The 27619-nt window shown below is 43.8% G+C and overlaps 1 protein-coding gene across 4 annotated transcripts in view; it reads right to left on the bottom strand.

The window, feature by feature from the left end:
* The window catches only part of LOC132382047 (kazrin-like), a 726142-nt gene that overhangs the window by 35275 nt on the left and 663248 nt on the right, over positions 1–27619 (bottom strand). For all 4 annotated transcript variants that reach the window (XM_059951869.1, XM_059951868.1, XM_059951871.1 and 1 more), the window contains 2 exons: positions 22548–22649; positions 18456–18622 (listed from right to left, as the gene is read on the bottom strand). In XM_059951869.1, coding sequence (XP_059807852.1) covers positions 18456–18622; positions 22548–22649 — 269 coding nt within the window. The remainder of the gene's footprint in view (positions 1–18455; positions 18623–22547; positions 22650–27619) is intronic.

Below are 27619 nucleotides of genomic sequence, written 5' to 3'. Positions count from 1 at the left end.
CCACTAACCAAGGGTTCAGTATACCCCAGGTTGGGAACGTCTGCACTAAAGGAACATATTCAGGCCATTCAATCTCGTGTGGCTGAGCTGGACTGATTTGATCTGGCATGAAGAGGTAGGGAGAACCCTGGACCATCAAAGTACAGGAAGCAGTTCAGAGGAGGTTGAATAGACTGATAACTAGAATAGGCGTATTTCCTTATGAGGAGTTTTGGACGTTGGAGGAATAATTAACTTGTCGGCTGGGGCTTAGGCTTGTGACAGAGTATTTGACTGAATTGTATTAGGTTATGAAGGGTCTTGATAGGATAGATGAGAAGAGAATGGGAGAATATAGAATTAGGGGTAATTATTTATATATGTGTTTACCTATTTAAGATGGAGATCCCAGAGGATCAGAAGCCTTTGAAACTTTCTTCGTCAAGTGGGTTGAAAGAAAAGTCTTTAAATATTTAAGTGACAGCTAGATTCTTGATAATAATGGGGTGAAAGGTTACCAGGAGTAGGTGTGAGAGCAGCACCAAGGTTATAATCAGATCAGCCATCAACGTCATTGCAAATTTGAAGGGCTGATTGGCATAGTTCCCCGTCTAACACAGACGGTCATATGTAAAAGGCACAACACAAGCTGACACAGCAGGCAAGCCATGAAATCCAGTCTCACAGGACAAAGAAATGACTTCCACTGCAGTTAAAATGCTCAAAGGAGCACTTCTCCAGATCGGGGTGAACAGGAAATGCCATCAAGGATAGAGCCACTGTGTGGCAGCATTGTTCTATGTATTTTAAAGGAACTGTAAACCGCAGCACCTTAGACTCGCTGACGTTGACTCCAGCTTGTACTGTGCAACAAATTTCACCTGCAGTGCAGCAGAAAACAAGTCCACACTGGCTTTAGTCAGTCATCAAACACTCAGGGCTATAAATTCATCTCCTTGCTCAATAGGTTTAGAATTTGAATTGCAATTACTTACCGAGCCATTAAGGAGAGAGCAATTCCTTATATTCAAAAGTAAACATGTTTCCTCAATGTCCACGTACCCACCTCTGGTAATGATTAATCTTTACCTCTATTTTCCTGTGAGTTTATTCTCCCTGTGCACAGAAATCAGAGGATATGGACTCTCTCTGCTGACGTGCTGCTAATGACTCAGAGGTGTGATTGCTCCACATGCCAGGCATGGCCCTGGCAATGTACACATGCGCTCTGCAATCTCACCATGACTCCACCGTCCTCAGCCACTGGTCCAACGGTCACCCTTCCCCCTCATCCACCGATGTGGTACAATGCAAATCAAAATTCAAAGTACACTTATTATCAAAGCATGTATGCAGTACACAACCCTGAGATTCGTCTTCCCACAGACAGCCAGGAAACAAAGAAACAGCATGGGATCCATTCAAAGAAAAATATCAACCCCCTCCCACCCCCAACACACACAAAACAAATCGCACAAATGTGGTGGTGGTGGTGGTGGTGGTGGGGGATGCAGAGGAGCGAGCGAAAAACACCGAATTCAAAACATCACGGCACAAGTACATTGAAAGAGTCCGGCCAGATTCAGTTCTGTTCAATCCACCACTATGTTTCTTGCTATCTGCAGGCAGCATCGCTAGTCTGTCCCCATCAAGATCGCACAAAACAGCAACTTAAAAAGGGGGCCTTTTCTTTCTTCCAGACCTCCCTTTCCTTCCAATCCACCCTAATCTGGATCTTATCTTTCACCTCCTTCTGACAGGCTGCTTTCTCCAGCCGTCCCTGCCCACATAATTCACTCAAATCTGCCCTTTTTTTTACACTGCCAAGGACTCCAGATGAAGCCAGGATCTGCTTCCTCTCCCACCTTTTGTCCCCTTTCTCCTCTGCTCCTGCAATGCCCTCTATGTTTCGCTCCCCTTCGTTATGCCCTTCCTTTTCATTGGCATCCATTTCCGTCAAGGTTCTTGCTGATGCTGTCGCTAAACAGATTCAGATTTATTTATCACACGTGCAGCGAAACGCCGTCAATTTGCACTAACAGCTAACACACTTAAGGATGTGCTTAGGGCCACCAACAAAGTGTTGGCACACATTCCAATTCTAACGTAGCGTGCCCACAATGGTTGGCAGAACAAAACAGAATGTAACAGGACGGAACACAAGAAGCAACAAAACAAGTCCCCTTTTTTCCTTATACACATGAACAATCCTCCAACTCCATGATAGGCCTCCAGTCTCTAAGCTTATGCCATTGGACTTTGACTTGCAGACTTCAAATCCACCGTTGGTGTTGGACTAACCAACGATGGGACTCCAAACTCCAGGTTCTCCAACTCACTGGCCCTTGGGTCTCCTTTTGTCTCCTGCTCACACGGACATCCAAACCCAGGATGTCCTTCATCACCCGTCCATGTCGTTGGCCTTCAAGGATACAGCAGAGATCTAGTTTGAGGATCTCCTTTGTTGCCCATCCAAAAGGGGTGTCCTGTGAAAACCTCACTGGAGGAACTCAGCAAGTCAGGCAGCATCTATGGAGGTGAATAAGCAGTTGGTGCTTTGGACTGACCGTTCCTTAGGACTGGCTTAGGATGTGCATGTTGCTCAATACTTCCAGTGTCTGCCGAATTTCTTGTGTCCTGTTGAATCTTACAACATACCTGTTTAGGTATGAATCTTGAATCATACCTGTTTGCATGAGAGTCCCTACATCAGCAGATTGCTGTCACCATGCCTTCCTTCAGTGTAAAACTGGGGAATGAGGACGATCTCTCAAACTTCTACAACATTTCCAGCTTGGATTGTCATAGCAATCACTGTCATCAAGTCACACAACACGGAAACAGTCCCTGTCGCAAACTGGGGGACTGCTTTGCCGAGAACCTCTGCACCGTTCACCACAAGCAGGACTTCCCGGTGGCCAAGCAATTTAATTCCCATTCCCATTCTGACGTGTCGATTCATGGCCTCCTCTTGGGCCAAGATGAGGCACCTTCGGGTTGGAGCAACACCTTATATTCCATCCGAGTGCCGTCCAAACTGATGGCATGAATATCGATTTCCCCTTCTAGTAAACTAATTCTTGCAGCCCCCCATTCCCCGCCTGACCTTTCACTTCTTCTCACCTGACTATCACTCCCCTGTGGGTCCCCTCCTCCTTCTCTGTCTCCTCTGGTCCACTCTCCTCTCCTATCAGATTCTTCCTTCTCCAGCCCTTGACCTTTCCCAACTAGAGAAGGGGGGGGAGAGAGAGAGAGAGACAGACAGAGAGAGAGAGAGAGAGAGAGAGAGAGAGAGAGAGAGAGAGCGAGAGAGAGAGAGAGGAGAGAGAGAGAGAGAGAGAGTGAGAGAGAAAGAGAGAGGGGGAGAGAGGGAGAGGGAGAAACACACCATGGCAGAGTGTTCCAAAAAAAAAGAAAATATAAAACGTACTTCACCCCAGACTACACTACCCCTGCGTAATAGGGGTGAAAAGTAATGACGGTCTTGCACACTGCACTGTTTGCAACAGTGACTTTTCCATTGCCCATGGTGGGTTAAATCACCGTTGAGGTGAGTTTTTCAGGTGTTATTCGTTCATTAGCATAGCCAACGTTATTTAAACTAGCTGGCTAGCTGCTAAGGAGCTACTCTATTGCAGATATCCCACCTCCCCCGGGAGACTCTCGCAAATTGAAGGTGCTACCTCCCTGAAATGAGTTTTTGCAGAGTGGGTTGTCTGGATATTTAGGATTACAAGTTACTACACTGCCACTGTTTGTCCTTAAGCACTTCCTCTAGCAAATTTCTAATGGGTTCCCTCTTCCCTAACTTCAGAGTTTTTCTCTCCTTCCTCCAGGGATAATATATTCAAGGTATCTATAACTCTGTTATCTGACTTAGAAGTTGTCTCTTTGATTGATGCTGTATTGTAAAACCAAGGTGATCCTACAGCAAGGAGCAGATTTAAATAATTCCATAGCCTTTGCTATTTGTTGCTGGTTCACCAAGCCAAACTTTATGGATCCAAAAATATCATCAAATCAGTCTTGAAACTATAATCACTTTGGGTGTATGTACTTGTAAATGGTGCCATTTATCTCTGTCAGTCCTTGTTACCCTTCAGGGCTGGTATATGCACTACAAGTGAGCAGCAAACTAGTTTAAAGTTCAATTTTGTGCAAGATGGATTGTGAGGCATTTTATTATCTGCTCTCCTGGCTCATGCAGACTCAGCAACATGGAGCAGTTTATGAGTGACGTTGCCTGCAGACACTATCCTGGATTACTCGGTCCCTGTTCTACAAAGGGAGCCAGCATCAGGTTACGTCGTCTCCACAAATTTTTTTTGGGGGGCAGCTGAACTCGATGGAGTCGAAGGTTTTAGTGAGGTCAGGTAAGGTCATCTGAAGCAGCTCTAATGCTCCGTCAATTTCGCTTTAATTAGTTGCACGGTTAAGTTCATGTCCACTGCGCTTCATACTGCCAATTGATGAGCAGCTCATAGAGTTAAACAGACATTGTCAAGTACAGACACAGGTTCCGTCCTTCCCAAATAGACAACTGGGAGGCGATGAGGTTTGGACTCCCAGTTAGGTATTGCTGAGGGTTGGGGCACAATGGGTAAAGATCAGGTTTGGAATTGTGGAGGTGTGTTGGGTGGGGGAGGGGGCTGTGGGTGTTGGAGAAGATTGGGAGAAGGTTAGATCTGTAGGGTTGGAGAATGCTGAGAGCACGTGAATATGGAGAACACTCAAGAACGAAGAGCTGGAGGCTGCGGGGAGAAGGTAAGACTTGGCTGAGATTGGGCGGTAATGGTTGGTGAGGGGGGGGTCAACTAGCAAGCCTGATGGTTTGAATGGGGTGGGGTCAGGCTAGTGATCAGCAGGGAGGCAAGGAGGGGCCAGTGTTAGACTTGCAATCAAGGGCATGAGGGTTGGAATTGTGAGAGGAATGGACATTTCATGATAAGACTACTCCTTACACTGAGTGCCTGAGCCAGTTATCGAAGCAACTCCAACACCTCTAATTTAATCTATTTAGCCAAAACCTCAGGCCTAGAAATTCTATAGTGGAGCACTATGTGTCTAGTGTGATTCAGTTTCAATTGAAAATGATCTCAAAACATCAGCAACTTAATACAAGGTGCATGGGCTTCACTGAAGTGGTCTGCAAACACAGTGAGAGCCTGCTTCTGCGTGAGTCATGCATACGAGGATCTAAATCGACGTGCGTGGAAGTGGTGCCAGCATTACTGTTGGATGCCACTGTATTGCACAATATGATTTCTGGGCCTTAAATTTTGGGTAACTATTGTGGTGAGTGAAATTCAAAGAGCAAGCCATTCTGGAATAGCAGAGGTGGGCAAAAATGTCCAACTTTCATTAATTTTTAAATCAGGTTCAGTCTGAATTGCAATATCAGGAATGCATAATAAATCTTGAATGTGAATTATAGACAATCAGTTGGTTACATGGGGAATGACATGCAGGTTTATTAAAATGTCTATGCAGATATATCATGTAGGCTACTGAAAGTACCACAATACACTCATATCAGAGAAACAGTCACTTTGGTCTAAAGGGTCATATGTGTCTTGCATATGAATTTCCTCCCGGACTGCTTTATCAAACCTCTCCAACATTACCAGTTCCCTCTTCCTGCCTCATAGACTCACTCAGTTCTCTACTGATACATTGATACTTCTTAACTGCTCTCTATAATTCTGAGCTGCACACTCCAATCCAACCTCTAGCTAAGTACATATATTTTGCCTGAATTTCATGTTGAATTTATTTGTGACGATCTAATATTGAAGGGCCCCACTCAGGCCTTGTCCACAAGTCAAACCAGCTTCCCCATGTCTGCACCTACAAACCTTTTTTAGTCATTAACACCCCCTTCAGTTTAATCTTCCCAATGAGACTCTTCAGTCCTTTCCCTAAAGTTACAATTTCTCAGATCTGGGCAGTCGCAAGGCTGCAGGACCGGACTGCATCCCAGGGAGAGTACTCAGGATGTGTGGGGCACAACTGGCAGGTGTGTTTACAGACATTTTTAATCTCTCCCTCTCCCAGTGTAAAGTGCCCTCCTACTTCAAAACATTTACCATTGTTCTGGTCCCTAAAAAGACCAAGGTAACATGTCTGAACGACTGGCGTCCTGTCACACTCACCTCAATAATAAGCAAATGGTCAAGGACTACATCTGCGGCATGCTGCCAGCCACACTGGACCTCCTATAGTTCGCCTACTGACACAACCAATCGATAAATGACTCAATAACCACAGCTCTACACACTGTACTTACACATCTGGGGAAGAAGGATGCTTATGTGAGAATGCTGTTCTTGGACTACAGTTCAGCATTCAACACCACAGTTGCATCCAGGCTCGACAAGAAGCTCAGAGACCTCAGCCTTCACCCTGCCTCGTGTCATTGGATCCTGAACTTCCTGTCAGATAGCTGACAGGTGGTAAGAGTGGGCTCCCTCACCTCTGCCCTTCTGACTCTCAACACAGATGCCCCTCAGGGCTGTGTACTAAGTATAACTATGACTATGTCTCCACCCACAGCTCCAATCTGCTAATTAAATTTGCTGACTACACTGATTGGCCTAAATAATAATGAGGCAGCCTACAGAGAGGAAATCACCACCCTCACACAGTGGTGTCAAGAAAACAACCTCTCCCTCAATATCACAAAAACAAAGGAGCTGGTTGTGGATTACAGGAGGAATGGAGACAGGCTAACCTCTACTGACATCAATGGATCTGGGGTTGAGAGGGTGAACAGCTTTAAGTTCCTTGGCGTAAACATCACCGAGGATCTTGTGTGGTCTGTACATACAACTGTGTGGTGAAAAAGGCACAACAGCCCCTCTTTCACCTCAGACAGTTGAAGAAGTTTAGTATGGACCCCCAAAACCTTTCTATAGGGACACAATTGAGAGCAGTCTGACTGGCTGCATCACTGCCTGGTATGGGAACTGTACTTCCCTCAATCACAGGACTCTGCAGAGAGTGGTGCAGACAGCCCAGCACACCTGTAGATGTGAACTTCCCACTATTCAGGACATTTTCAAAGACCATTGGGGACCCGAGTCACTCCAACCACAAACTTTTCCAGCTGCTACCATCCGGGAAACAGTATTGCAGCATAAAAGGCAGGACCAACAGGCTCCGGGACAGCTTCTTCCACCAGGCCATCAGACTGATTAACTCATGCTGACACATTGACTGTGCTGTTGTACATGCTATTTATCATAAGTTACTATAATTGAACAGGGTGGTGAATCTGTGGAATTCATTGCCACAGGCGGCTGTGGAGGCCGAATCATTGGGCATATTGAAAGCAGATGTTGAAAGGTTATTGATTAGTCAGGGTATCAATGGTGAGGGGAGAAGGCAGGAGAATGGAGTTGAGGGGGATAATAAATCACCCATGGTGGAATAGTGGAGAAGGCTCAATGGGCTGAATAGCCTCATTCTGCGCCTATGTCTTACACTCTTATGGACAGACTCACATAGCTTTGCAGCATTGGAAAGCGGTCTCATTTCGAGCTTCACGAAGATCAGAGCACCGAAGAGAGGGAAACCTGACTTGCTGATTCAGCAAACCACGTGACAGGCTGCACCTTCCCCATTGGCTGCTTGTTGGGATAGTGGTTGGCTACTCATATTCCTCATACTATTTCATTTCTATGTCTTAGAAGGAGGGCATTTGGCCCATCAAACCTATACTGGTTCATGGAGAAATTTCCTGCTTGTTGGAGCAGTCAGACAGTGAAATCAAATCAGCTTTAACAAAATCAGGAAGAAGCTGCGTTATTAAGTTCTCAGAGAAAATTAATAAAACTGTTGCACCGCATTTAACTTTCTGTATGGAGACACTTAGGTTTAAAAATCTGTGACTGAGTGGATTAGAAACGACTGCCAAAGTTGAGAGGAGCTGATTCAATGAACTATGGCCCCTGGCAGTCTGCTGGGGTCTGAGAGAGCTTCTGCTGATAGAGTTGCTTCTGTTGTTAGAAGCATACTGGAGATTTGTAATGTTCCCAATAATCTAATCATTTCTGTTAAATGGGAGTTCAAGAGTCGAAATATGCTCCATCTCACACAGCTTTGCATGCTCCTTCAGAATCGAGTCCCAGTACTAATTTATTCTTATCATTCCAACCAACTATTAAAAAGCAAACGTCAGAATGAATATTCACACTGAATGGTAGGACTGGAGGAATTTTTATTTCAGCAGCCTGCAGAATTTGCATGGATATGCAAAATTGACAGGATTAAAAACTGCTGGCCCCTGAGGTTCTGTGTTTCCATTCCCACTTACCATTTTCCAACACGTCATCTCTGTACCTCAGCTCTTGCCTGGCCCTTGTTATCTAACAACAGTTTAACATCAGGCTCGGTTTTTTTTAAACACACTGTTTAAACAAGTGTTTTCTGGTCCTCGCTAGCGAGGTATGCTGATTATTTTGTGGACTTCAATCAGTCTGCCTGTTATCTATGCTGCTCTAATATATATGGAGAATTGTTCTTGATCTGATTGGTGATAATCAAAGCTGATCTCATCAGTCTAACAGCGGGAACATTACTTTTGACCAGGCAGGAGTGTTATTCAGGCAGAATTCCAACTTTGCACGGGCAAGTTGAGGTTTGGCATTCTGTGGCTGAACAGCACAGCTCGAGAGCAACTGATCCGGGTTTCATTCTGGTCCCTGTTGTTGTCCGTGTGCCAACTGCACGCTTGCCTGTGACTGCATCAGGGATCCACTAAGTGCCCTGGTTTCTTTCCACGCCCAGTGGCCGGTTAAGTTCCAGCTCTAAATTGCCCCTGGCGCAGGTGGCTGGGAGAAATAGTGTGGGGCACCTGAGAGGCAGTAGATGAGAGGAAATTTCTCCATGAACCAGTATAGGTTTGATGGGCCAAATGCCCTCCTTCTAAGACATAGAAATGAAATAATATGAGGAATATGAGTAGCCAACCACTCAAGACCTGATTTTGTAATCCAATGCACCCCGTGTGAAGGTGGGGGGGAGGTGACAGACGGAGTAGGTCTTCAGAATTCCTGCTGAACTCTCTCAGCCAGGAAACAGAAACCTTCCAGATCCAAAACTACAGCACAGACAATAGCACCACAGTGAGATTTTAATTAGAATATCGCGATATCCGGACATCACTAAAGCTGGCAGTGAGATAGGGCAGAGGCAACAGAATAACCCAAACAACCTTGGGTGCTTTATTTTCACACTCCCCTCACAAATGGCACCTCTTCCAGCAAGCTCTTGTATGCTGCGGACAGTATGTCCTCGTGCCAGTATCCCAGTCCTGCTCGCAGGCCTCCCCCTCGTCCCACTGTCCACAGGTGGGTGACCGTGCAGAGACATTTAAATAAGCTCTGATCCTCCATGTCTCCAGGTTCATGCTGGGGTGGTGAGGGGATGGCTAGAGAAATCCTACACATCCGTTCCAAGTTAAAATTGGGGAAACCATTGCTTTAACCCCACTTCGGTCACATGTGGGATACCAGAAGGTTTCTATGGAAACGCACAGTCATGGAGAATTACAGCACAGAAAGAGGCAAATTTATCCCACCAATTCCATGTCGATCATCGAGCCCCTATTTACATTAATGCTACATTCATCCCATTCCATTCTGCCCACATTTTTCCAACTCTTTCCAGATTCTACACACCTCTGTGTGGTAAATCACTCCAGCAGTAACTTACAGTTGTCAACTAACCTATTAAGCTACACGTCTTTGGGATGTGGGAGGAAACCTGAGCACCTCGAGGAACATGCAGAAAATGTCATTGTTCAAGTCAGTGAGAGGATTGAACGGTCAATGCTTCATCAGGACTGGAAAGGAAAGGGGGAAGAAAACAGGAATTCCCTTCCCAGTGCTGATGAAAGGTCTTGGCCCAAAACATTGACTTTTTATTCCTCTCCATAGATGTGGCCTGATCTGTTGAGCTCCACTGGCATTTTGTGCGTGTTACCCTGGACGTATAGAATCTCTCTTGTTTATGATTTGCACCTGGGTAAATCATATGTGGTCACAAAGAGAACGTGAAAACTCCACAGAGACAGCAATGAAGGAAGGAATGGAGCCTGGACTATGGGAACCGTGAGTGTGGTGTTCAGGGGATTCTTTTCATTTATTTATCAGGGTGTGGCTATCATTGATAAGGAAAGCATTTATAGCCTACGCCTATTTATCTTGTGGTGGTGAGTCACTTCCTTTTATGACGGGTATAGGATGGATACTGTCTGATGAAGGCATTCAGACAGTGCTTTTGGGGAGAGTTTGGGATTTAGAATCAGCAATAAAGGACTGGTGACATATTTACAAGTCAGGCTGATGTGCTTGACTTGGGGGGCAACCTTCAGGGAGTGGTATTTCCATGTGCCTTCCGCCCTGTCTGTCTTGGTGGTACAGATTCAACACACATAACATGCCGAAGGAACTCAGCAGGCCAAGTAGCTTCTAGGAAAAGAGTACAGATCACAGGTTTGGGAGGCGTTTCCAGTGTAGCTCAGGCGAGTAGTAACTTTTGCAAATGAGGAGCTACAATGGGAGATCAAACAGCCCACAGTGTAAATAATAGTCACAGGAATTCACAGCAGAGTGGGAAAGAATTCATTCTGTTGTGTCCCTGGCAGAACAGGGTTACGGTCATTTTACTAATTCCTTTACCCACTCTAAGAAGGTATTGGGATAGAGAGTTATCACGTGTATCACAGTAAGAACAGGAACACTTTTACTGGTTGACACACATCCCAGCTGATTGTTGCCATCAATAGATTTCATTATTGGGAAGGGTGCAAGAAAGGCAGCCAATCTGGACTGTCTTATTACATTACCACTCTGAACAAACTGAACCCCCCTTTACTTCCACCAAAAGGCAGTGGCAGATTGAATATTGTTACTGATTAGAATGCAAGGAGGAATGAGAAATATTGAACTAAGTTGATGTGATGAAAGATCACTATCTTTACAAAGTCTCTATATGTTGATAGTCAAAGACAATCAACATTTCAGTATCTATCCAGAACTGTCTCATTTCATCTTTGAAACCAAGCAACTACTGCCATGGAAGGGTACAGAGTGAAGAAGTTGATCTCTTAGCTACAGTATGTAGACAATATCTGGAGACAAAATGCCTGCCATTATTTTGGATGGTCCGAGTTAATGAAGGCTGATTGTTGTTGGACTTGCATCGCAGTATCAGATGGCTGAAGAGTATGACAAAGACTGCGGGACTCACTGGCGATCTGATCCCCAGCAACCTGGTCACTCATCCCATTCCGGTTAGCAGGAGCACGTCAGTTGAAAAATAGCCATTGTGATCACCCATGAATCAGAAATTTCTTTAGTGCAAAACAATGTTCATTGGCTATGCTGGGGGTGCAAAAAGTGCTATACAAGTGGAGGCCCTTTGTTATCTGGGTGAGAGCCCGAAGACCACTGTTTGCCCCAGGAACATTTTATAACATTTAGAGTATTTTTATAAGACCATAAGACAAAGGAGTAGAATTAAGCCATTTGGTCCATCAAGTCTGCTCTGCTATTCTACAAGAGCAGATTCTGATAGAATGGCAGAGCAGACTCCCATTCTTCTGCCTTCTTGCAGTAACCATTGCTGCCATTAGTAATCATGAATCTGTCACACTCTGCTTTAAATATATCCAATGACTTAGTCTTCCTTTCAATCTTGTGAACCTCTTCTGGTCCCTCTCCAATATCAGCACAACTTAGAGGAAGTCCTCATAACTGCTCACAATACTCCAGTACAGTCTGACTAGTGCCTTTATATAGATAATATCATTTATAAAGAAAGGGATGTTAGATCAAAGTCTTTGCCTTTATATAGTTATGTTATTTGTAAGTAAAGGGACAGTAGATCAAAGAATTATTTACAATATTGGTTGCATTTCTCTGGGTGAACACTTTCATCGATCTCATTTGTGGGTTGTGACCACTCTATGAAAGCAGTCTTTTGCATAATTCTCCACTGGGCCTATTGTACCGTTACGACAAGAAGTTAAAACAAAATCCCCCATCAGGCAGTCGAGGTGCTAAGAGTTGTGTCTGTTAAAGTTCAACAATGCCACAAAGTTAACAAATTCTCCAGTAAAGTGTGAGTACTGAATTGTGACTAATCTGCCATTAATTGCCAGGCACTGCACTATGTGACAGAATTAGGACACTTTTCCCAGCCCTGATCTATTTCCAAACAGGCTGCATCTCAAAGCACGAAAAGGTCCACAATTTAGCACTAATTAGCATTGAACTGACAGTTACTTTGGTGACGTACATGGGCAGGATGGGGTCAGTGCAGAAAAAAACTGCTGAGTATTGCCTTCCAGTTCTGCAGTGCTGATGCCCTACATAATAATAACCACACTTTCTATTCCACTTCTGGAACTTGGTTCCAATAACTTCAGAGAATCTGGATTTCAGAAGTAAGAGTTACTACTGTAAAGTACATTTGGCTCAGCAAAATGGGAATTCAATCCTGGAATTTTAACCTGTGCTTTATTTAATCTGTGAATGAAGTTATAAGACTTCAACATCCAGTAAAAATTTGTTGTTGTGTAGCATGTTTAACACAGTGGGGGTGTGCAGAGCATCAAAGAATCCCACAACAGAAGAAACAAACTTTCTAGCTCACCACGACCATTCCGACCCCTGTGAATTAATCCCATTTACCCGCACTTGCTCTATAACTTTCCGTGCCTTGATGATTCAAATTAAGTCTGACAGGGAGCCATGAAAGGAGAGAGAAGGACTGAAGCTTGGCTGAAGGGGTAGGTTTCAAGATGATCTTCAGTGTGGGATGAGCTGTAGGGAATGGAGAGATATTTTTGGGGAGGGAATTCAAGAGCTTGATCACCAGGCAACTGAAGACATGTCTGGCCAACGCAGGAGCAAACCAGATTGGAGGTCATCAGAGGCCGGGACCGGAGGAGTGGAGAGATCTCAGTGAGTTTGGGCTGAGGAGGTGCTGGAGTTGTCACATGGTGACAGCCTGATGTGATTTGACAAGAGGGGGAGAGTTTTAGAAGCAACGCTTTGCTGGACTGGGAGTGAGTGGAGGTTAATGTTCAGAAGGGTGATAAGCAAATGGAACCTGGAATACTTTGGGACAGAGTTAGCAGGGTAAATGAGATAACTCAAAGCTGTCAAGAGTGCAAGGCGGGAGATGATAGGAACAGCGGAGTCTAGGGGGTAACAAAGGCAGGATTGATATGAATTCCAGTGCACAAGAGAAGAACTGTCCTGGTACTGGGTTCTTTCAACACACACAAAATCCTAGAGGAACTCAGCAGGTCATGAAGGGAAATGAACTATCAATGGTTTGGGCCGAGATGGGGTCTGAATCCATCTGGGCTGGAGTTCCCCACCTAGGGAGGATTTCCTGAGCTAAAATCCATGCTGCCATGCTAACAATACAATCACTTCTTGGGAAAGCCTTTACCCACCAGCTGAAGTGCTGAGTTCCTCTAGCATTGTGTGTGTGTGTTTTGATCCAGATCTCCAACATCTCTTGTGACTGGGTTCCTTCTTACTTACTCAATTCTTGGCATCTGGATGCCGCTAGTCTGGTCAGTATATATAGGCTCGTCCTTTTTGTCCCCGAAAAGGTGGTGGCATTGAGCTACCTTCTTGAACTGCCGCAGTCCTTCTGGGGAAGATAAACCCCATGGTGTTGCTTGCTGGCAGTTCCAGGAATTAGAGCAGGTGATGCCTAACGCTGGTGGAATAATTCCAGCTCAGGGTGGCGTGCTGCTTGGTGGGGAATTTGAAAGAGTTAGGATTCTGCCTGTGCCTGCTGCTCTTCTCCTAATTTCTGCCATTATGTCTTTATGCAACTCTCTAATCATTTTACTCTCATTGCTCGTGGAGTATGAGACACTGCAATACCTACAGTGTGTTCTTGTCTGCAGCAATTTTTTTTTAACAGCTGAGAGTCTCACTGCTCTCTTTCAGAGGGCACCTGGAACCAGCCACATGCCGCAGACTTCAATCACATGTTGTGGGCTCAGGTTGTTTTGCCTGAAGCAATGAGTGAACTATTTATTTAGTACAACAACCTGGCGGCTTTCATGGACGTGATAGCCTGTCCTACATCAAACATATACACCTGGGAGAAGGCAAGCCAAGTACCTCTTTTGGGTTTTATAACTTGGAAAGTTGCAACCACCTGTCAATTTGTGATCTCTCTCCAACAACCATTTCCCCTGGTTAAGCTCTGGGTTCACACCTGTGGCCTCACAGGGTTAAAATGCTTAAATAACTGAACAACAGAATAGCCTTACATATTGCATGGTATAATACAGCTAATGTTCTCTCAAATTTTTTTTACAGCTGCACAGACCAACTATTGCTTGAGCAGGAAATTTTTACACATCCTAAAAACTGCCCGGCATTTTTCAATGTTTTATTTTTGTAATATGAAAATTGAAAAATCATATACTTGATTTTATTTACTAATTGAAGGGCATAATGAAATATGGGCTGGCTGGTGGTGTAATGGCATCAGCACTGGACTTTGAGACAAGATGGTCCAGAGTTCGAATCCAGCTGGGTCCCAATCTGGGCAGCAGCAGTATGTGCACAGAAGAAATGCCCAGCAATCTACTTCTGTGTCTTGCCACGAAAACACTTTGGACAACTGCACTATCCATAGGGTCACCATGAGTTGTTAATAACCGAATGGCACTCAATAACAATGTAATGAAATACAGTACAACAAATTTGTCATCCAAATGCTCCACTTTTAGTCTGTTTCTGGATTTATATTTGATTGAATACATAAGGCTGAATCCACGTTTGCAGTCAGCACTTGAAGCTTGAAATGTTCTAACACTGTCAACAAGAACTGACAGTTCTTCAAATCCTTCATTTCTAAGCACATAGTTCAACATATGAGTGAATGTTTTAATTGAACCGGTCTTAACTTTCTCAGAAATGACAAATTTGAAATCTCAGTACTGCTGTGATAGTTTAAGGCAAGATTTTTGTCATAGTTTGTATTAGTAGCTGAGTATTCTTTGGCAGTCATACAACAAACCACAACTCACAACCCAAGTAAACAAAGTCAGGCAGTTAAAACACCTAACAGACACAATGGACAAAGTAAAATGTTTTGACTAGATGGTGTCGACATTCAACAGGCTGGTGGTCTATTAACAATGAGCTACCGAGTTCCATTCTGTGTTTATTGTTACAATTTGTAACAGTGTTGTCATTTGAAACACTGACAATGTAAATACATTGGAGTTCCAGAATGTTTCAAAGTAAGGGTTGTAGTATGTTTATCATTTAAAAAATGTAAGTATTATATCATTAACACATAATTAATTACAAGGTATTTCACAACTATATCAACAAGGATTAAAAATTATGTTAGCATATTTTAAAATTATATTAACATTATATAAAAGAAAACTCCAGCTATGCTGCAAAGACTATATGTATGGGATCATTTTAGTTACAGTGCGGCCGTGCACCTGCACAGCTTAGAGGGAACAGTGAATAAACCACTGACTTCTACCTATTTTGTGTTCCCAGCACTCCTCTGAGGTGTCTTGGAATTGGAGACTAATCTGATGTGTGGAACAGTGGATAGGAAATGTCATGGGGTATTAAAATGAAGTGTATTTTTTACTGTTTCCTTTAAGCATTTTCTTCTCTTGGTTGCAAAAGTATGGGCAATGGAAGAGGGGGAATATTTGACTGAATGTTATCCAATCGAGTGACAAAGGGTCTGCTTCCTTTCGAGCTGGTGTGCAGTATTTCATAATAGGAATGCTCTTGGAATAATATGGGGTCATGGACAGGTAGGAGTGATGGGGATGGGTTATGTGGGTGGGAGGGGTGGGGTAGTGGGTGAGGCTCTTCGGAGTTGGGAGGTTGGGGAGTGAGAATTCGAGTGGTGGGAGCCGGAGTAGGTGGTTATAATGGTAAAGGGGCAGAAGCCATGCATTTTGACCTTGTAAGGTTTGTGACTGTATTCTCATTATGAAGCTGGAGGGTTGGGGAATGCAAGAGATGGATTATTAGGGGGTAGAACTCTGCGCTAGGGGCAGTGGGTTATTGGCATGATGTATCGCATTATGGTGTAGGGGTGTGGAAGTTTGGGGATGCGGTGGAGCTATAAGGGGTAGGGGTTGGATTATGTGGTGAGGGAGGAGGGATGGTAGGTTATCACAGTGGGAAGGTTTGGTGAGGTAAGTTACTGGTGGGCTTAGTGAGAATCTAATGGATATACATCATAATAAGAGTTAGCTGAGGAAATAATAGACCATTGAGTCTTAACTTCAGTGGTCGGTAAGTTGATGGAGAAGATCCTGAAAGGCAGGATTTATGGACATTTGGAGAGGTATAATATGTTTAGGAATAGTCAGCATGGGTTTGTCAAAGGCAGGTCATGCCTTACGAGCCTAACTAAATTTTTTAAGGATATGACTAAACACATTGATGAAGGTAGAGCAGTAGATGTTGTTTATATGTATTTCAGCAAGGCATTTGATAAGGTACCCCATGCAAGGCTTTTTGAAAAAGTAAGGAGGCATGGGATCCAAAGGGAAATTGCTTTGTGGATCCCGAACTGGCTTGCCCACAGAAGGCAAAGAGTGGTTGTAGACGGGTCATATTCTGTATGAAGTCAGTGACTAGTGGTGTGCCTTAGGGGACCCCTGCTCTTCGTGATGTTTATAAATGACCTGAATGAGGAAGTGGAGGGATGGGTTAGTAAATTTGCTGATGACACAAATGTTGGAGGTGTTGTGGATAGTGTGGAGGACTGTCAGAGGTTACAGCTGGACATCGATAGTTTGCAAAACTGGGCTGAGAAGTGGCAGATGGAGTTCAACCCAGATAAGTGCGAAGTGATTCATTTTGGTAGGTCAAATATGATGGCAGAATGTAGTATTAATGATAAGATTCTTGGCAGTGTGGAGGATTAGAGGGATCTTGGGGTCTGAGTCTTGGGGTCTTGGGGACGCTCAAAGGAGCTGCGCAGGTTGACTCTGTGGTTAAGAAGACATGCGGTACATTGGCCTTCATCAATTGTGGGATTGAGTTTAGGAGCCGAGAGGCAATGCTGCAGCTATATAGGACCCTGGTCAGACCCCACTTGGAGTACTGTGCTCAGTTCTGGTCGCCTCACTACAGGAAGGATGTGGAAATGATAGAAAGGGTGCAGAGGAGATTTACAAGGATGTTGTCTGGATTGGGGAGCATGTCTTACGAGAGTAGGTTGAGTGAACTTGGCCTTTTCTCCTTGGAGTGACAGAGGATGAGAGGTGACCCGATAGAGGTGCATAAGATGATGAGAGGCATTGATTGTGTTGATAATCAGAGGCTTTTTCCCAGGGCTGAAATGGCTAGCACAAGAGGGCACAGTTTTAAGGTGTTTGGAAGTAGGTACAGCGGAGATGTCAGGGGTAAGTTTTTTACTCAGAGAGTGGTGAGTCCGTGGAATGGGCTGCCAGTGACGGTGGTGGAAGTGGATACAATAGGGCCTTTTAAGAGACTCCCAGATAGGTACATGGAGCTCAGAAAAATAGAGGGCTATGGGTAACCCTAGGTAATTTCTAAGGTAAGGACATATTCGGCACAGCTTTGTGGGTTGAAGGGCCTTTACTGTCCTGTAGGTTTCCTATGTTTCTATAATCATACTCCCTTGAGGTCTTATCCTCCCCAATGATGAATACCCTCCCTGTTTGGTATCAAGCATTGGCAAGCCACAGGTTAAGTACAGGGTAAAGATTCCTCTATTTTGACAAGAAGCTATTTTTCAACCCTAACTTCATGAGGCAGTTTTTTTTCCTGTATAGGTGTGATTCTTTCCAAATCCCTCATCTGTCCACCGCTGAGCTTCCCCGAATAGACCGTCAACTTGTACCAACTGAAAGACAGGTTGTCCAGGCTCTCAGGCACAGGGCTGCCAGTAGGGGACATGTTCACCGGAATACTCTGGGATGCACATAAATCCAACTACAGGACTCCAGGTACCTGTGTTAACTTCTCCCTCATTTATCATATGAACTGTAATGAGGCTTCTGGGAAAACCAGGCAGATGGTCTAAATTTGGAAAATGTGGTGATTTTTAATTCTTTTTGTGAGGTAGTAGATTGAAGGCAAGTAAGGAGAGCGGGATTAGAACTAATACGGCATTATATGTGTAAAAACATTCTCATACAGTGAAACCTGAGGGAAAGGTACATCTGATAGTTGATGAGTAGATTATGGAAAATAATTGTAACAAAAGGCAGGTGTATTGTTGGCAGACAACTGAAAGGAAAAAAAAATCATCAGATTAGTGATCCAGTGCTTGTATTGTTATGGAATATTCCATCTGCTGGTTCTGTGGAACTGCATTCCAGACTTCACTACCACAGTAAGGCTGAATAATATTTGATTTATTCCTACTGTTACCCCAACGGACTCCTTTGGCATCTCAACAGTACTGAGGCCTACCTGGCAGGATTGACAATTAAGTTCAGCTCTTCAAAGAGATGTCGCCTGATAATGTGCTTGTTGCTGGGGATTCCTAGCGCCGTTGCCATGGCTTCTGAGTTAAAGGTGGGTTCAAGGACGAGCACTGCACCATGGACACCACTATTGAGAAGGTTGTCTGCATATTCCTGAGGAGTAGAGACAGTAAAGTCTTGTTGAAGAAGTCTGAATGGTCTCCAGTGACAATTAAGAGCACAGTACATTTAAAGGGAAAGTCAAACATGAAGACAGTTTAAGTTTAAATGGACAACAGTTGTGATATTGGCTTATCTTATCTTGGTGCCCATTACTGTCCAGTTTTTTTGAGAAATCAATACATTCACGAAGATTGGAGACACTAGAGACGGCAGATGCTGGAATCTGTCCTGATGCAGGAATTCAACCTGAAATTTTCCTCCCACCCCACGAACGCTGCTTAGCCTGCTGCGTTCTTCCATCACAAACAGGAGAAATCCTGCAGATGCTGGAAATCCATGGGAAAACACACAAAATACTGGAGGAACTCAGCAGATCAGGCGGCATCTATGGAAATGAATAAACGGTTGATATTATGAACTGGGATCCTTTATCTGGACCGGACAAAAAAAGAGGAGAAGTCAGAATGAGAAGATGTGGGCAAGAAAATCCTCTCCTCCTCCTCACCTTCTACAATGATCTACAACAGCATCACTGGAAGCAAGTGGTATCAGAGCTCATTCAGAGCCGAGGGGAGGTTCACTTGTCACCTGAGTGGAGTTGAGTTAGCATCCAGTGATATGAACTTCTGTCAGCATCAGACATCCCTCACCACCAACCCATCCCGTTACACAGTAGACGTACACAGGTAATTTTGACTTCAGAGAGAGAGAGCCAGCAAATGGCGCCCTTCAGCTGCAAGAGTGAAGGAAGAAGTTTGGAGTGTCAGCCCCCAATACTGCGGACCACTCTGACAACGCAAATGGGGGTGGGCCAGAGGCAATGGTAAAACACTGCCTAATTTCAACTCTACCTCTCCTGCTCATACAGCTTCTGCTGTGGGTCTGGGAGATGGGAAGTGGTAGGGTCTGGATTCTTTGCACCTGTTATTTCAGTGACAGGTGTGATTTCACCGAATTATCGGATTAGAAACATGTCAGTGACAATGTTGTTTGCAGTAACTACCACTGGTGCAAATTAAACTTGCAACAGTATCATAACCCGGAATGTTGTTCCCCCGCGATTCTAATCAATAAATCCATCTGTTGGTGAATGCAACGAGAAGCAAAATTAATGTTCCGTAATTGGCACTGAACTGCCTGTATCAGCTGATCTTTAAAATTGTAGGCTGACTTCTCATGTTCCTGATTTCACTGTCACCTAACCTCAACAGAATTGTGTAATTTCAAAGGAAATGCACAAATGGGAGACATAAACATGAACTGTCAAAAACCCAGGGCTGGTCTGTCATCACCTTGTGGCAGAAAGGGCAAATTTGCACCGACTATGCACATATTTTATCCACTGGATCTCCTCTCCCCTCTCATTTCTTCTGCCCTTCACCTCTCCCTCAATGGTATCCATGGTTACCATCCACTCTTAGCAGATTCCAGCACTTGCAGTCTCTGTGTCTCGGCTGCTTGACCCGGTGAGTTCCTCCAGCAGATTGCTTGTTGGACAAAATAAGATGGTCAAAGCCGAAGGGGAAGAAATCTGCCTTTCATTCTGAGGAAGGGTTGGACCCAAGATCTGAAGAATGACTTGCAACAATGTCAGACAGTTAGTAAAATAAAGCTTCCAAGGCACTTCTCAGGCATGTAATTTAATCAAGTCTAACTGAAGCCATATTTGGGAAGGATAGATGTGGTGAAGAAGATGGGTGGGTTAAATGGGTTTAGAAACGAGGTGAATCACATTGTGCACCATTCCATCAGTTCTAAATGACTATTCCCAGTGGAGCATACTTGGCTGTGTGTGCAAGAGAAAGTGTACATGCTGGTATATGTTGATACCATATACATTCCCCATCAACTCCAATACTTTGTGTTGGGGACAGGGGAGGTAGGGGCTGAGACAGGATCTGCAGAATGTTTAGCCTATTGTTGATTGTGGAGATTTCCAAGGTGCCGATTAATCGTCATATCTATTTACAAAGTTGCAATGATGCCTGATTGTGAAGTAGCTTGGAGTGTGCCAAGGATAAAATGGGCCACTGCATAAATGCAAGCCATCTCTGTATCTGCCACAGGCTGAGGGCAGTACAGGGTGTGGAATGGGCTGTTCGATCCCACTGGTAGCAGAGAAGGAGCAGCAGAGTCTATTCTAGCTGAAACATTTAGAAATACAGCAGCATGAAGGCACACACTCAGCGATTCAGAAACAGCTTCTTCCTCCCGCCATCCGATTCCTAAATGGACATTGAACCTGTGAACACTACCTCACTTTTTAATATATTTTATTTCAGTTTTTGCACTATTCTAAATCTATTCAATACACATATACTGAAGTTTATTTATTTTCCCTCTATATTATGCTTTGCATTGAACTGCTGCTGCTAAGTTAACAAATTTCACACCACATGCTGGTGGTAATAAACATGATGATTCTGATTCTACGTCCATCCAAAGTTATCAGCCTGACTCCTTGATGTGGGCACAAGCTGAAGACAAGAAATAAGTGTCTCATCCCTGATTCCGGCAGAGCCATGTGATGATGCCTGTCCTCAAGCACTTTTGCTAAATGATCTGCAATGTCTTTGCTGGGTGAGTGGGAGCTCTGATTGACCAGACAGAGACAGAAATGGAAACAAAGTCGAATTCATGTTAATTGACCCCTTTGTAGAGCTGTATGAGAATCCCTTGTCTTCTTTTATCCGGCTTCACTCCTAAATCCACCTGGAAATGATAACAAATCTTGCTGCAAGGGGGAGGAGGATGGAATAGGCACCTACTCCATTTTGGTTTCACAAGTTTTGTGACATTGAGAACCAATGGGCTGGTAGTGAAATGTAAATCACCCTTTAACCATCATCTTGACCATAAGATACTACAGCAGAATTAGGCCATTTGGCCCATTGAGTCTTCTCTGCCATTTCAGCATGGCTGACCCATTTCCTTCTTGGCCCCAATCTCCTGCCTTCCCTCCCAGTATCACTTCATGCCCGGACTAATTAAGAATCTATCAACCTCTGCTTTAAATATACCCAATGACTCGGCCACCACAACAATCTGTGGCAATGAATTCCACAGATTCACCACCCTCTGGCTACAGAAATTCCTCCTCATCTCCATTCTAAAAGGACGCCCCTCTGTCGTGAGGCTGTGTCCTCTGTCCTAGACTCTCCCACACCTTCTCCACATCCACTCTATCAAGGCCTTTCAACATTCAATAGGTTTCAATGAGGTCACCCCTCATCCTCCTGAATTCCATTGAGTGGAGGCCCAGAGCCATCAAACGCCCCTCATATGACAATCCTTTCTATCCTGGAATCATTTTCGTGAACCTCCTTTGAACCCTCTCCAGTGTCAGTACACCCTTTCTTAGATGTGGCATGCAAAATTGCTCACAGTGCTCCAAGTGAGGAGCGCTCCCCTCCTTGTGACAGAGCTGCAAACGCAGCTAACACAAAACAACAGAAAGAGGATGCCATATGCGCCCGTTGCAAGAGTGTCCTCTAACAGAGGATGCTGCAGACTGGCTGGCTCCGTCCAGGCGTGCTCAGGGATGCACTGAAACTCAGAGCAGCCAACATTAAGCTTCTACGGGGGTAAAATAACACAGTATAGGCTCTTTCTGCCCCTGCACATGTAGGGACTGGGTTGGATGAGAAATAATCAAAATGTATCACCTCGGGGAGCCGCATAAGTGGCAATAGTGCAAAGTTAGCTTGTGTTTTTTTCTCTCTCTTTTTGAAGTTGACACTACTGAATGTATAGACCACAAATGTAAGGTTTTTTTTTGCAGTTTCTTCTTTTGAATATATATTTTATTCGTGATTAAAATCTCTTTTTGAAATTAAAAAAGATCCTGTTTCTAACATGGGTCCCGACTCTTTCTAGCTCTGTCCCCTGGGGAGGTGGAATGAGTCAGATCACCTACCTTGAGGTCAATCTCTCGCACCCATTTTATGACTCGCTGGTTGGTCCAGACCAAAGGGTCAACGTTGTGATTTTCACACCAGGCCCTTCTTTCATGTAGAATCTGTAAGACAGCAGATCACCATCAGCCTTCAGCTGAACACTAGTCATTCCCACAGCCCCAGTACATGCCATCACCATGATACAATCTAATAGGAACGTTGAAGGTGATCAAAAAAATCAGTACGGCATAATCCTTCGAATAGGGGAGCATAACCTCAGTACTTCACACAAAGGGCATCAGAAATTAAAACTCTCTCTTCAAGAAGCTGAGGCTGGAGTTCATTGTAGGCCTATGGATGACTAATTGACATTAGACTTGAATACAAAAGGTTTGGAACCAAGGCAAGAATCAACCATAATTGGACCGACTGATGGGACAGGCTTGAGGCTGAATGGCCTATTCATGCTCCAATCCATTTAACCTGAAGAAACACAGATCCATCAGGTTCAGAGGGTGGGGATTACCAAAGGAACAAAGACTATGGTGAAGCAGAATGCTAATTTGCTTTATCCTCAATTAGGATTCCAGGATGATCTCTCGGCACTTGATACTGCTGAATTTGGGCGCAGAAGTATTATTGTGACTGGACTCTCGAGTCATTCTCCAGTCAGCAGGGTAAATAAAGACTGATGAGGAACTGACCTCATTCCTATATCTACAACAATTTTCACTTTTAATATCAACACCTCCAACTACTAACTCCACCACTACTTTATTATTTCCTGCCAGTCACCTTATGCACAGCCTAGCATCATGTTATGGACGTACAATCAATCTATGTATATCAGCTATTTTATGCATTTACTGTATATTTGATGTGTGTTTTTACATTAAACAATCTTCAATCTTGAATCATAAATAATGCAAGGAACCAGCAGAAAGTCATCTATGGTATGGAGAAAACTGTGATGTTTTGAGAAGTATGCTACTGCAAACTACAGAGTCTCTGAACTTAGAAAGTTGTCCTTTTATTTGTAATTATTATAATTCCAGTTTCTTTATTCAGAGGTAGAAACCTTTGATTTTTTTCCATGACTCAGGTCAAATCTACACGTTCCTCTGTTCGGAGTGAACCCCATACTTGTTATTACTGTTATTACATTTCCCACATGTTCATTCATTCAATTACTCTGTCAACAATGGACATTCACTTTTGATAAGCATCTCGTTATCTCCATCTACACCTTGCAGCTCCATTTCCTCTCCTAGTACACAACTAATCTCCATCTCTCCAGATCATCTCTCTCTCTCACATGTGACAGGTTGAGAACCAGAGGTCACAGGTATAAAAAGGAAATAAGAGGATAAGAGTGACAGGAGGGAAAGTTTCTTATACCCGGAGGATAATTCTGGAATTCGCCGTCCACAGATGTGGTGAAGGCTGGTTCCACCATATCCTTCAAGAAGGAACTGGATAAATTAGTGAGGATAAATTTGCAAGGTAATTGAGAAATTTCTTGGTGTTCACCTGGCAGAGAATTTCACCTGGTCCCTCAACACCAGCTCCATAGCAAAGAAAGCCCAGCAGCATCTCTACTTTCTGCGAAGGCTGAGGGAAGTCCATCTCCCACCCCCCACCTCATCACATTCTACGGGGGTTGTGTTGAGAGCATCCTGAGCAGCTGCATCACTGTCTGGTTAGGAAATTGCACCATCTCGGATCGCAAGACCCTGCAGCGGATAGTGAGGTCAGCTGAGAAGATCATTGGGGTCTTTCTTCCCGCCGTTACGGACATTTACACTACACGCTGCCTCAGCAAAGCAAACAGTATTATGAAGGACCCCACGCACCCCTCATACAAACTTTTCTCCCTCCTGCCATCTGGGAAAAGGCTCCGAAGCATTCAGGCTCTCGCGACCAGACTATGTAACAATTTCTTCCCCCAAACTATCAGACACCTCAATACCCAGAGCCTGGACTGACACCTTACTGCCCTATTGTCTTGTTTATTATTTACTGTAATGCCTGCACTGTTTTGTGTGCTTTATGCAGTCGTGGGTAGGTCTGTAGTCTAGTGTAGTGTTTTTCCTGTGTTGTTTTTTACGTAATTCAGTCTAGTTTTTGTACTGTGTCATGTAACACCATGGTCCTGAGAAAACATTGTCTCATTTTTACCATAACCAGCAGTTATGGTTGTAATGACAATAAAAGCGACTTGACTTGAACTAGTGAGGTCTGCTGGTGGAAAATTTTCTGTATTTAATATTTCAGTAATATTTGAGTAAAATTGTAAATATATTGTTAGATTATGCATTCATTCTTGTTTACATAATTCATTACAGGTTATATGACAAAGTACGTGAATGACATAAGTCATTATGTCACCACATCATATGTGCTTGTCTCTCTAAAGTAAAAGTGAAGTATACACATTATCCTCAGGTTCCTGTATTTTTCATCCGATTAGTTTTAAGTTTTGGAGTTACAAAACATAAGTGGTGATGAGGTAGCTTTAAAACTAACCCGAGATGCCTAATTACCTGTTGCAGTGCAGCAAGGTGTTCGAGTTAATAAAAAAGGCAGAAAACGTACAAAATTCAAGGGTTCATAAACAGTAAGTACTGGGCAATAATAATCATAAAAATAAAAGCAGAAGTGGCTGCTACATCAAAAAGATAGACATGTCTGGTTCCACAAAAGATAACTGGCTGATATATACTGAATGAACTGAGAAGTATTTTGAAGGAAATTAAATAGCTGGTGGGAAACGAGTGCCAGTTTTGCTGAGTCTAATAGGTGGAGAGCTTTACAGTTTGCTTAGAAGTTTAACTGCTCCAACCAAACTAGTTGAAATGAGTTTTGCTGTTTGGTGAAAATAATGCAGGAACATTTAGAACCAAAATCATTGTTGATTGCAGAATGCTTCAGGTTTCATAAATAGAATCAAAAGGAAAGGGAGTCCATTTCAATGTATGTGGCTGAATTGAAGAAATTGTCTTGAGTGCTTTCATTTCAGTGATGGGGTTGATGATGCATTGAGAGATTGGTTGGTTTGTGGAATCAGCAAGAAATCTTTCAACATTGGCTAACTAAAGCATAACTCACATTTCAAAGAGCAGTTGAAATCGTTGTAATGGAAACAGCAGCCAAAGGCACAATTGAGTAGCAGTCAGGAATGAAAGAGAGCGAGAACAAAATTGCATCGTCTACACATAAACCTGCTTGGCCAAACAAATTGTTTTACCATTGTGTTGTGGTTCACACACACCAGACCAATGCAGATTTAAAAGCGAAAATTGCAAAAACATACAACAAAGTAGAACATGTACAAAGAGCATGTCAGGCAGACAAAAATAAATGGACTGCACAGGGAAGAGGAAAAAGGCAAAAAGTCAAGTTGCAGCTTCAGAAAGAGAACTAATCTGCATGCTGCTGATGGAAAGTCTGATAATGTTGAGAGTGACACAGGACTGAGTAGCCTTGAGATTTACAATGTGAAAACTAACAATAGACAAGCAATATGGCTTGAACACTGGCTTGGCTGTTTTGGTCATTCCCCAAAATGAGTCTGAACAGCATTTCAAAGATGCTGAACTGAAGCCTGCAGATATCCAACTAAGAGATCATACTGGCGAAAAGAAATGCAACTAACAAACCACAGTGGGCTTGCACGTGGTAAAGACAGCAGGGATAGCATTGTGGGCACATGATTGGTTGAGACAACTACAACTTGAATGGAGACCCATCCACCAGTTGCATGCCACATCTCCTGGAAAAGAGTCAACTGAAAGCGAATTGAGAAAGACACCGGATGCCACAGCAGTGTTCAAGGATGGCAGTGGAAAACCCAGGCATATCAAAGGCAAATGAAACGGTGACACCCAAAGCCCCTTCTGTTCCTTACACCATCCATGATAAAGCAGGCAGTGAGCTAGATTGGATGGAAAATGAAGGAATTCTTTCCAGGTTTGAGTGGGCAATGGCAGTGGTCCCAGTTGCCAAGACAGGATGGGTCTGTCAGGATCGGTGGTGATTTTAGGGTCACCATCAACCCAGCACTGAAAGTAGATCAATACCCTCTGCCCAGGATAGCGGGTATCTTTGCAAACCTTTCTGGAGGGAAAAAACATCCGCAAAATGGGTGTAGCTGGGCCTACTTTCAGATGGAAATGGAAGAAGAGTCCAAAGTGTTTCTCACCATAAACACTCGCAAAGTGCTTTATTGTTATGATAGGTTTATTTTAGGAGTACCAACTGCAACAGCACTCTGGCAATAAGCTGTGGACCAGGAGCTGCAAGCCTGCCCAGGCACTCAGTGTTACCTGGATGACATCTGGTGTTACTGGTAAGAATGACAAGGATCATCTTCAAAATCTCAAGGCAGCGTTGAAAAGATTTGAAGATTATGGGCCCAGAGCAAAACACAAGTGTGAGTTCTTTAAACCAAGCATCACTTACTGTGGTCACACCATTTGAAGCACAAGCATTATGCAAGTGTGCTGAGAAAATTCAAGCAGTGGAGGATGAGGTCCTTTTTGGATTTGTCAATTACTATAACAAGTTCCTGCCAAACCAGGCTACTGTGCTCCACTCTTTGAACTCAGTACTATAGATCGGATGTGATGGTAATGGACCAAACAGTATGAAGTGGCTTTCCAGAAGACAGAGGAAATGGTGACGTCAGACACTGTACTCACAGATTACATTGTCCAGTGAAGCTTGCCTGTGACACCTCAGCTTATGGTATAGGTGCAGTCACGTCACATGTTGAGTGATGCAAGTAATCGCTCCATTGCGTTTGCCTCACATTCCCATACTGCTTCAGAGAAAAAGTATGCACAGATTGACTGAGAGGCCTTGAGTCTGGTCTGGGCTCTAAAACGTTTTGTATCTTGGAGAGAGTAAACCTCATTCCTGATCATCAACCACTGGTGACCTGTTTCAATCCACAGAAGGGTGTTCTAACAGCAGAAGCACGAATGCTGAGATGGGCTCTGTTTCTTGGAGGACACAAATTCAAAAGGACAAATAATCATGGAAATAACGATGGATTGTCCTGTTTACCCTTGGCAAAGGAAATGCCTGAATA

Source organism: Hypanus sabinus, chromosome 27 (assembly GCF_030144855.1).
Source record: "Hypanus sabinus isolate sHypSab1 chromosome 27, sHypSab1.hap1, whole genome shotgun sequence".
NCBI classification, from domain to species: Eukaryota; Metazoa; Chordata; class Chondrichthyes; order Myliobatiformes; family Dasyatidae; genus Hypanus; species Hypanus sabinus.
The sequence above is the reverse complement of the archived record's forward strand: the minus strand, read 5'-3'. Positions and strand labels throughout refer to the sequence as shown.